At 41.4% G+C, this 12500-nt stretch overlaps 1 protein-coding gene across 2 annotated transcripts in view; it reads right to left on the bottom strand.

Moving 5' to 3' along the window:
• The window catches only part of efr3a (EFR3 homolog A (S. cerevisiae)), a 121304-nt gene that overhangs the window by 63995 nt on the left and 44809 nt on the right, over nt 1-12500 (bottom strand). For both annotated transcript variants that reach the window (XM_076300164.1, XM_076300165.1), the window contains exons 8-9: nt 4466-4573; nt 3372-3450 (exon numbers count right to left, since the gene is read on the bottom strand). In XM_076300164.1, coding sequence (XP_076156279.1) covers nt 3372-3450; nt 4466-4573 — 187 coding nt within the window. The remainder of the gene's footprint in view (nt 1-3371; nt 3451-4465; nt 4574-12500) is intronic.

Genomic DNA, 12500 nt, shown 5'->3' with positions numbered 1-12500 from the left:
CATTAGATTAGAGTACCTGCTGTGAAACGCACAATAATGCATTAGATTAGAGTAACCTGCTTAACGCACAATAATGCATTAGATTAGAGTACCTGCTTAACGCACAATAATGCATTAGATTAGAGTACCTGCTGTAAAACGCACAATAACGCATTAGATTAGAGTACCTGCTTAACGCACAATAACGCATTAGATTAGAGTACCTGCTTAACGCACAATAACACATTAGATTAGAGTACCTGCTTACCGCACAATAATGCATTAGATTAGAGTACCTGCTGTGAAACGCACAATAATGCATTAGATTAGAGTACCTGTTTAACGCACAATAACGCGTTAGATTAGAGTATCTGCATAACGCACAATAATGCATTAGATTAGAGTACCTGCTGTAAAACGCACAATAACGCATTAGATTAGAGTACCTGCTTACCGCACAATAACGCATTAGATTAGAGTACCTGCTGTTTACCTGACGTTCGCTGTCTCGTGGACTCCACTACAGTAAAGGCGGACTATCGTTTTGTATTCTTCGCCTATTGCACAAAAAGCCTAGTTATTATATGTATTCATTTCACATTCTTACAACATAGCCTATCACAACACCTGGCGTTTGCTGTCTCGCGGACTCCACTACAGTAAAGGCGGACTATCGTTTTATATTCTTCGCCTATTCGCCTATTGTTCTGTATTCATTTCACATTCTGTACAACATAGCATCACAACACCAAGCACACTAATACATCTATCGTTACTGAACACACATATTTATTATTATTTATATTAGGGCTGGACATGTTAACTCTTGAATTTCCCCTGGGGATCAATAAAGTATCTATCTATCTATCTATCTATCTATCTATCTATCTATCTATCTAAGCTTATCTATCTATCTATCTCTATCTAACTCGTTATTATCACGTTAACTCATTAATCAATTAATGCAGACAATTATTTTATTGCGTATTAACGCAATTTTTATTATTTATTTTATTACTGTAAAAGTCTGTTTCTCACAGGCTTTTATGTGGTAAAAGTGTGTTGCCGATTGCTGCCGCACTTACAGGAACCGGAAAAGAAATAAATTGGCGAATAAACAAACCAACAAACATAGGGAAGGGTACAGAACTTTTACATGGCCATTTTCATTTTAAAGTTCTTTTAGACGGTTATTTGTAATCACTGCAAAGTTGAATTTTCTTATCACCGGAGTCTGAAACATAGCCTAAATGCAAAACACACAGTTGATACCAGCAAATCATTTAACGAAACAAACAGTGGTGCGAGGCTTCAGCAGACTACGTTAGATGCAGCGTGTGGGAGAAGTATAGATAAACAAAGGCAAGAGAAGCTAACAAATGCCATAGCGAAGTGGATAGCTACCGATTAGTGTTGTGGAGGACGTCGGTCTTCAAAACATTCTAAGAATCGCAACAAATGACGGCAGTTATGAGATTCCCTGAAGACGCACCATCACAAGAAGAATACACGACTTGTATGAAAAGGAGAGGAATGCAAAAGCGACAACTTTACAACGTGCACCCGCTGTTGCTCTCACTGGGCACTACTGGACATCACTGGGCACTAGGCTACTGGACATCACTGGGCACTAGGCTACTGGACATCACTGGGCACTAGGCTACTGGACATCACTGGGCACTAGGCTACTGGACATCACTGGGGACTACTGGACATCACTGGGCACTAGGCTACTGGACATCACTGGGCACTAGGCTACTGGACATCACTGGGCACTAGGCTACTGGACATCACTGGGCACTAGGCTACTGGACATCACTGGGGACTAGGCTACTGGACATCACTGGGGACTAGGCTACTGGACATCACTGGGCACTAGGCTACTGGACATCACTGGGGACTACTGGACATCACTGGGCACTAGGCTACTGGACATCACTGGGGACTAGGCTACTGGACATCACTGGGCACTAGGCTACTGGACATCACTGGGGACTAGGCTACTGGACATCACTGGGGACTAGGCTAATGGACATCACTGGGGACTAGGCTACTGGACATCACTGGGGACTACTGGACATCACTGGGGACTAGGCTACTGGACATCACTGGGGACTAGGCTACTGGACATCACTGGGTAACCATAAGCTGTTGCTCTCACTGGGGACTAGGCTACTGGACATCACTGGGGACTAGGCTACTGGACATCACTGGGGACTAGGCTACTGGACATCACTGGGTAACCATAATTACCTCGGAGTAAAAAGGTTAACAGTGGGCGCTGCACTCACATGCTCTAACGGTAATTAAAACAGAAAAGAGACATTATGCTGAAACGTGCGCGGGACACTTTATTGAAGTTGCACAGCAGTGGAATGTGTCACCACACTTAGCACAGATAGTGTACGAAATATGATAGCCGCTGCGAAATATCTGCCTTTTGATCATGTTCCCTGCTTTGCGTACAGTCTCCAGCGTTCCGTTAGCCTGACGAGCCAGACCCACATTAAAAATGTAGAAAGTTTAATTACCTGATAGAAGTTTAATTTTCCGATCTCACAAGCCAACGGAGAGTTGCTAGACTAGCCCTAGGGTGCGTCTAGATTTCTAGGCTAGCTTTCCGTCACAGTATCTCTGCATAACACAATGTCCTGGCGAACTGCATAACTGAAAAACTTTTTTTGTGATTCACCTCACCAACAGGGACATTTGGTACTGAACATAGACTAGCTATGCAGCTCTCAGAAAATCTTGAATTTTCTGGTTCTTTTTTGAGTGGGATACTCCAAAGGAAATCCAGTATATTTACAGACTATTTCCCTGCACAGTAAATCCAAGCAGTGAACATTTTTTTGTGATTCACCTCACTCTAAAAGGGACATTTGGTACTGAACATAGACTGGCTATGCTGCTCCCTGATAAAAAAAAATAAATGTTTCTGCTGTTACCTCAGAAATGGCCTGTTTTAATGTTATGATTGTGGCTCAGGATTTTGAGGGCAGTTTTTATTCAACTGCTACTGTATGAACAAAATGCTGATGTTAAGTGTTTGCAGAACAAATATTACGGCACTTTTGTTCATATGTATGGCAGAACATTTAAAATAAAATTGTGCTATACACTACTTTTGAATTCATTATTGGTTTTTGCGTATAATAATGTGATTAATCACAATTAATCAGGGAAATCATGTGATTAATCGCGATTAAAACTTTTAATCGTTGCCCAGCCCTTATTTATATTTATATTTACTCATACTATTACACATGCAGACACATACACACCTATTACTTACATACACACACATTATGCACATGTACACACACACACACACATATTACTTACATACACATACATTATGCACATGTACACACACACACACACACACACACCTGTATTGAGTACATGATGATGCGGAAGCAGGAGACAGCAAACTCATTCGGGTCCCACAACCGATGATTATCCAGATGCCTGGGAGAGGTACACACACACACACACACACACACACACACACACACACACACACACACACACACAGATGCACGCACGTACACACACACACATACACACACACATACATACGCACACAGAAACACACACACATACAAACACACACACATACAAACACACACACATACAAACACACACATGCATACACACAAACACACACAAAAATTTCACCAGAGGAACAAACTAGTGTGCGGTGTATAGTGTGTTGTGTGTGTACCGTTTTCATTTTAATTACTGCAGTGGATTACCACCTTGTGTGTGAAAGCCAGCATCATCGGGCCATTGTAAGACCAAGATAAATGTGCACAAGATGATGTCATAATGATGTCATACCTCTTTAATCAACCGTAGTAGGTGTGCAAATGGATGATGTCATAATGATGTCATACCTCTTTAATCAACCGTAGTAGGTGTGCAAATGGATGATGTCATAATGATGTCATACCTCTTTAATCAACCGTAGTAGGTGTGCAAATGGGTGTATATCTAGCTAGCTGTGTGTATATCTGTGTATATCTAGCTAGTGTGTGTATATCTAGCTAGCCAGCACTGCTTATCAAAACAGGCCTCGTTTAGTAGCAGAAATTTCACTCGTGTACATAGCATTTCGCTTAGTACAGCATTCTGAACGGAACCTGCACTGCATTGTGGGTAATGTAGTTGAATTACTGAACTGAGTTGAATTGTTTATCATTAATCAAACAGATTACATCAAAGTAGGTAATATGCACAATCAAAGCATGTATGGACATTTCATTATTTATGCACATTATCAATATATTCACGAATAAACTTAAAGTGCTTAACACCCCAAACAATAAATATAATACAATGTATGTAATTACTATGGCAATGCTCATGTGGTTACTTTGACATTGTTTAATGATATATGTGGTTACTATACCATCGTTATGTTGATATATGTGGTTACTAGGCCATTGTTATGTTGATATATGTGGTTACTATGGAAACTTACACCAGCACCGGGCGCACAGCATTGTTCATGTTGCCATAGGCGGCTCGACCCAACAGCTCACGGAAACAGCTCTCGGCCAGGGATGCTGGATTCTCCTCTCCTGATGCCCTGCACACACACACACCGCATTACATACACACACACACACCGCATTACACACACACACACACTGCATTACATACACACACACCGCATTACATATACACACACACTGCATTACATACACACACACCGCATTACATACACACACACCGCATTACATACACACACACCGCATTACATACACACACACACCGCATTACATACACACACATGGCATTACATACACACACACTGCATTACATACACACACACCGCATTACATACACACACACACCGCATTACATACACACACACACACCGCATTACATACAGTGGGTCCCAGTTAAGTTTGGACGGGTTCCTTCAGGAATCACGCACCCCATTTTCTCAGCAGAAATGGCACAAACTGCAGTTGACACAAACAACCACAAGGTGTCACTTTGTAGTTTTGCCACTACTATTTTTGATACGACTTGACTTACTGCTTCCATGATGCATTTTCCAAGTCAGTAGAACAATCAGAGAAAGCTGAGCCATTACCAAACATATATAATAATACAGTGGGTCCCAGTTAAAAATTGACACTTCATTCACGATCATGGTGAATGGTGAAATGTAAGTACAACTGCAGCCGCTTGGGGGCAGCATAGTCCGCTGTGGAGTTCCACGGTCGAACCAGACGGCGCATTCGACAGCAAGGGCTGTGATTGGCCGAGTTTTCAGTGCGTTTCTCTGTGTTTTTAGCAGCCCCTGCAACATGCTAGTCCACTGTAGCCTAAGCCTTGTACATAATGTTAAACATAGTTTTGGATTCAGTGGCAAGATTTCTTGATTGTACAGTGCCTGTCTCTCAGTAATGTTTTAAAATGAGAGCTTCGTCAGCTGGCAGTAGGCTACTTTGTCGGTAGTCATGAGAAGTTTGCTTGCTAACAGAACATAAATATGCTGCCCAGAAACCTTGTGAATAGTTCTGATTTTTTTTACTACACTAACGAGGTTGAAATATAGACTTTGCCTACAGCATCTCCTCAACAGTAATGTTAACAAAATGACAGCATTCATATGACAAAGAAAAACGAATTCAGTCACTCAAGACTGTGCCACAGCAACCAGTGTAGGCTACAGTCCTACCCAATAGGCCTATTCGAAGCAGATAGCGTTGTCTGACGGTCGAGTGGGTTAATGCGCGTATTTCCAGAACAGGTCTGCAACTTTCAGGCAGTTCTGAGTTCGAATCTAGGCAGGAGCAGAGCCATATAAAGGCCTAGGCCTATTGTTATCATTTTTTGCAAGGTGTTGCTCCTGGCAATACTTGTTTATAAGACGTTTGGTGATTAATTGATAGCTGTTTTTGGGACACGTTAAACGTTCTTTATAATGAGCGCATCCGGGGAGTAAAACGACTGTTACGCGCTGTTACAACTGTAGGCTACAATGATTGCAATACAAAAATATGCGCGTGTTAGTTTAGTTCGTTTTGTGATGTTTTGCACTTTTGCCTCATGTGTTTTCAGGTTTGAGGGCTTTTTTGGCAAGATTGACCTTGGTTAGACTCTGCATATGTTATTTCTCCGTATGGAAAATAAAGTCAATTTTCGACACACGTCTGTTATTAGTTCAATAACAAGTGTTGCTTGTTAAAACATGTGACTAGTGAAACTCAAATGATTTTAGAAATATTTAGCCAAAGCCAAAAAGTGTTAGAGAAGGAGACGCCGGTGCAGCTCAGATGTCTTCTTAAATTTTCTTTATTCTTTAGTAAAAGGTGCAGAACATTATTAAACTTTGACTAACGTTTCGATGTCAAAAACATCAACACATCGAAATGTTAGTCAAAGTTTAATAATGTTCTGCACCTTTTACTAAAGAATAAAGAAAATTAAGAAGACATCTGAGCTGCACCGGCGTCTCTCCTTCTCTCTAAAATATCTGTCCTGGCCTGGTTGCAACGGATTGTGGCCAAACGTCTTTCCAGGCACACAGCTCGTTATATAGCCTATCGACTGCCTTAACATATAGGCTTTGCTCTTGGGTTTGGCCTTACAGCGAACTCAATGCTCTTGTTGCTTGCAGTTTGTTAAATAAAGCGATGCAGATAACATTATTTATTTCTGATTAATTGCGTCTTTTGATGTATTTTGCAACATTTGCTTGTTAGGCTGGGCTACTGTCAATGTCCTGTACAGGTCAATGTTCAACAATTGCTGGTGTAGGCCTAGGCTATTAATCAATTAGGGACTGTTCGTTATTTATTTAATTAAGGGGCTACCGGAGGAGTTTTGGGAGCGTTAGTCAAAAAAGACGTGACCCTCCCTCGCCAGCAAGAATTTTTTCTATGACCCTCCAAAGTGATTGAGAAAAAACGCATGACCCTCCCCAGTCCCAACAATTTATTGATGCCTTAGGCTACTGGGTCAATTTGGGAGCTTGCATGCTACGACTCCTTCCTTGAAATGCCTTGAAAAGGCTGTCGTTTGCACAATTTCACAAATAATCACCGGGACCGAAACAAACCTGTCAACTTTTCCCGGGTTTATCGCGTATTTTAACTTTTTCCTCGCTGTCTTAGGAGGAGCTGCAGGGCCGTCGCAAGGGGATGCGAGGCCCTGTGCGAACTTGACAGATGCAAGGCCCTTTTCACTTACGTGCATGAAATCATGCGATAGCTTACTTTACACATAGCCAAGGCTACCGTCGGTGTATTTTAATAGTAGCCTAGTCTAATAAGCTACACCAGCTTGCCTTTAAGAGGGGAAATTCAATTGTATAGCCTATAACATTAGCTGAGCCACATATTTGGCCATATGGTGTTTATCATAGGCTACATCACGAAACCAAATAGTGTAACAAAGGCGAACACTTTAACAGGGGGAATTAATTGGGCATGAATCATTGTGCTGAATGGTATTTGTCAATGAGCAGAAACACACACGACATTCAAACTATTGATAAGATGTACTGGTCTGTATCTATAGGCTAACATTGGACAAATAAATGACACTGACTCGCCATATCCTGACTCAGGAAAAAAAACATTTTCTTGCTTTGCCGCAAACTCAGCAATGAAATCACAGGCCAGTTTGCAGGTAGCCTAACGTCTTTTTCATAAAAGGGAGCCCAGTCTCTCCTGTGACATGGAGGTGCGCAAATAGTTTTTAATAGCCTGTTCAACTTCGAAAAGCTTCGTTCACCCGATGCCAGTCACTGATCGCAATTTCGCAAGTTCGGAAAGCTTCATCTTTTTAAGTTTTAAGTGCAGTGGCCCCTATCTGCCCCCTTTGGAATTATATCTCGAGCCTATTATAAGGTCCAGTGCGTTATGTCCTGGGATTCGGATGTGCTCAAAAAGAAAAGAAAAAACACTTTTTTATAGATGGTTATGAGGAGCAATGTGAGAGAGAAATTTGATGATCATTGATCGTTGTTTTGGGACGTTAAGCCTTTTCCATAGGCGTCAGTGAAGGAGATTGAAGAATGACCATTTATATACGAAAATATTTCTTAACTACAAAAACTCAGTGTCTAAAAACTCAGTGTCATTCAGACTCAACCCTCTTGTTGTTTTATTATCTTTTTCGTTGTCGTTTGAACGTTGGCAAGCAGGCATGTTGCGGTTGCAATTTAAGTGAAATTTCTACAGTAGGCCTACAACATGCTGTTAGGCTGGACTACTGTCAATGTACTTGTACAGGTAAATGTTCAACAATTGCTGGTGTACAGGTTATATAATCAATTAGCTAAATCATTTGTCCAGCTGTTTAAACATTTTTTCGTGCTACATTCAAACGCAAAAGGTGCTTTGATATAGGTGCTTTCGTTTGAACGTCGGCAAGCAGGCATGCTTTGGTTGCAATGAATGAGGATAATTGCTTTTTTTTGCATTATTTTGAATATGACTCGCTCCAGTCTCAACAGCACGTACTTTTTCCACACGCTAAGTTCTAACACACATAGGCCTATCCCCTCTCGCTTTCTCTCTCTCCATCCCTGCACACGGTGCTTTCTTAAAGGAGCTGCACCATTTTACAACAATTGCATCTACATTTTCATATTAGAATGTTTTGTCAAGTGTAAGCTTAAACTACCGTGATCAATTTAAGTTCCCGTGCCCCCGCTACGTCATGGAAGCAGTAAGTCAGTCGCATCAAAAATAGTAGTGGCACCCAAGTGACACCTTGTGGTTGTTTGTGTCAACTGCAGTTTGTGCCATTTCTGCTGAGAAAATGGGGTGCGTGATTCATGAAGGAACCTGTCCAAACTTAACGGGGACCCACTGTACAATAGCGTGAGTTTATATATCTTATACCCTATTTGTCACGGTTACTTATAGATTTGATAGTGTAACGATAAGCGCATGAGACTTTCAGCGGGGGCACGGAAACTTAAATTGATCACGCTAGTTTAAGCTTACACTTGACAAAACATTCTAATATGAAAATGTAGATGCAATTGTTGTAAGATGGTGCAGCTCCTTTAAGAAAGCACCGTGTGCAGGGATGGAGAGAGAGAAAGCGAGAGAGGATATGTGTTAGAACTTAGATGCGTGTGGAAAGTGCTGTTGAGACTGGAGCGAGTCATATTCAAAATAATGCAAAAAATAAATCCGCAGATAAAACCAATTATCCTTATTCATTGCAACCGCAGCATGCTTGCCGACGTTCAAACAAAAAAGATATCAAAGCACCTTTTGCGTTTGAATGCAGCACGAATTTAAACAGCTTGACAAATGATTTAGCTAATTGATTATAGCCTGTACAGCAATTGTTGAACATTTACCTGTACAAGTACATTGTTAGCCTACAGACCAATTTCCATAGTGCACATCTTATCAACAGTTTAAATGTCGTGTGTGTTTCTGCATTGACAAATACCGTTCAGCACAATGATTCATGCCCAATTAATTTCCCCTGTTAAAGTGTTCGTCTTTGTTACACTATTTGGTTTCATGATGTAGCCTATGATAAACACCATATGGCCAAATATGTGACTCAGCTAATGTTATAGGCTATACAATTTCCCCTCTTAAAGACAAGCTGGTGTAGCTTATTAGACTAGGCTACTATTAAAATGCACCGACGGTAGCCTTGGCTATGTGTAAAGTAAGCTATCGCATGATTTCATGCACGTAAGTTCATGCATCTGTCAAGTTCGCACAGGGCCTCGCATCCCCTTGCGACGGCCCTGCAGCTCCTCCTAAGACAGCGAGGAAAAAGTTAAAATAAAAAAAAAAGAAAAGTTGAAAGGTTTGTTTCGGTCCCAGTGATTATTTGTGAAATTGTGCAAACGACAGCCTTTTCAAGGCATTTCAAGGAAGGAGTCGAAGCATGCAAGCTCCCAAATTGACCCAATAGACAGAAGGCATCAATAGCCTAAATTGTTGGGACTGGGGAGGGTCATGCGTTTTTTCTCAATTACTTTGGAGGGTCATAGAAAAATGTCTTGCTGGCGAGGGAGGGTCAAGTCTTTTTTGACTAACGCTCGCAAAACTCCTCCGGTAGCCCCTTAAATAAATAACGAACAGTCCCTAATTGATTATAGCCTGTAGGCCTACACCAGCAATTGTTGAACATATACTTGTACAGGACATTGACAGTAGCCCAGCCTAACAAGCAAATGTTGCAAAAAAGACGCAATTAATCAGAAATAAATAATGTAATCTGCATCGCTTTATTTAACAAACTGCAAGCAACAAGAGGGTTGAGTTCGCTGTGAGGCCAAACCCAAGAGCAGAGCCTATCTGTTAAGGCACTCGATAGCCTATGGTAACGAGCTGTGTGCGCCTGGAAAGACAAGATGCTTTCTGAATAGCACAGCGAAGACGGCTCTGGTCATCCCATACCCTCCCCCCACTTCCTGTAGCCTACCATTATGACTTTGCCGTTTTGGGACATTAAGCTTTTTCACGTTAAGCCCCCCTCCCCCACCCCCTTCTTTCACAAGCAGTGGGGGAGCGCGCGGCACAAAGTAACACTTTTTGGTAGACAAAGGAGGGTTCTCCGCGCTTCTGTCGTTTGGCCACAATCCGGTGCAACCAGGCCAGGACAGATATTTTAGAGCAGGGGTGTCAAACTCATTTTCATAGAGGGCCACATCATTGAATTTATAGGTTACTGAGGGCCACATAATCGGCGAACATGTGCATGTTGCAACCATGAAATCGGTATTGCAGTATGGCTTATTCAAAATTGGTGTGTAATGGTCCTAACCACTTTAAAACAGTGTGGCTGAAATAAAAAACAAACAGCCTACAACAGTAACATTTTCAAATGCAACTTCTAGGCCTACAGTATTAGTTAACAACTGATCAATATGCATTCAGTGTGTGTGTGAGAGAGAGAGAGAGAGAGAGAGCTATGGTACATACACCCACCCACCCCCACCCCCGCAAAAACAAATTCACGCGTGTACAATATTTGTCCGTTTCCCGGTTTTAGGTCCGTGCATTGCAAAAAAAGTAGCCTACATAGCATAACAATATCCACATGCAATAATACAACAACAACGTCTACGATGACCTATTCATTTGGACAAATTGATACAGCCCTATAGCTAAAGTTACCTTTAGTTTTGTTCTAGCGTACCGTGACGTCTGGCTTTAAAAAGCTGTAATCTAACGTTCTGATAAGCACACCAATTGCCTACCTTGTTCTTGCCCATCTGGAATAACTCCTCTAGCTTTGCTGTCTCCATCCTTTCTGTTTTCGATGTTTAAACTTGTGATATCCATAACTAGTGAATTAGCCCAACATTGTGTGCTGATAACCATATATAGATAGCCGAGTAAAAGAAAACAACAAGTAGCCTAGTTGTGCCTGCGTGCGTATTCTGTCTTTAAAGTTGAATAATGTTCTGCACCTTTTACTAAAGAATAAAGAAAATTAAGAAGACATCTGAGCTGCACCGGCGTCTCTCCTTCTCTCTAACACTTTTTGGCTTTGGCTAAATATTTCTAAAATCATTTGAGTTTCACTAGTCAAATGTTTTAACAAGCAACACTTCTTATTGAACTAATAACAGACGTGTGTCGAAAATTTACTTTATTTTCCATACGGAGAAATAACATATGCAGAGTCTACCAAGGTCAATCTTGCCAAAAAAAGCCCTCAAACCTGAAAACACATGAGGCAAAAGTGCAAAAAATCAAAAATCAAAATCGCATATTTTTGTATTGCAATCATTGTAGCCTACAGTTGTAACAGCGCGAAACAGTCGTTTTACTCCCCGTATGCGCTCATTATAAAGAACGTTTAACATGTCCCAAAAACAGCTATCAATTAATCACCAAACGTCTTATAAACAAGTATTGCCAGGAGCAACACCTTGCAAAAAATGATAACAATAGGCCTAGGCCTTTATATGGCTCTGCTCCTGCCTAGATTCGAACTCAGAACTGCCTGAAAGTTGCAGACCTGTTCTGGATATACGTGCATTAACCCACTCGACCATCAGACAACGCTATCTGCTACGAGTAGGCCTATTGGGTAGGACTGTAGCCTACACTGGTTGCTGTGGCACAGTCTTGAGTGACCGAATTCGTTTTTCTTTGTCATATGAATGCTGTCATTTTGTTAACGTTAAGGAGATGCTGTAGGCAAAGTCTATATTTCAACCTCATTAGTGTAGTAAAAAAAATCTGAACTATTCACAAGGTTTCTGGGCAGCATATTTATGTTCTGTTAGCAAGCAAACTTCTCATGACTACCGACAAAGTAGCCTACTGCCAGCTGACGAAGCTCTCATTTTAAAACATTACTGAGAGACAGACACTGTACAATCAAGAAATCTTGCCACTGAATCCAAAACTATGTTTAACATTATGTACAAGGCTTAGGCTACAGTGGACTAGCATGTTGCAGGGGCTGCTAAAAACACAGAGAAACGCACTGAAAACTCGGCCAATCACAGCCCTTGCTGTCGAATGCGCCGTCCGGTTCGACCGTGGAACTCCACAGCG

The sequence above is a fragment of the Alosa pseudoharengus genome, unplaced genomic scaffold (assembly GCF_046254945.1).
Source record: "Alosa pseudoharengus isolate Yale_2024_CS ecotype anadromous, Long Island Sound unplaced genomic scaffold, YU_APseudo_1.1 YU_APseudo_1.1_scf_22, whole genome shotgun sequence".
Lineage (NCBI taxonomy): Eukaryota > Metazoa > Chordata > Actinopteri > Clupeiformes > Clupeidae > Alosa > Alosa pseudoharengus.
The sequence above is the reverse complement of the archived record's forward strand: the minus strand, read 5'-3'. Positions and strand labels throughout refer to the sequence as shown.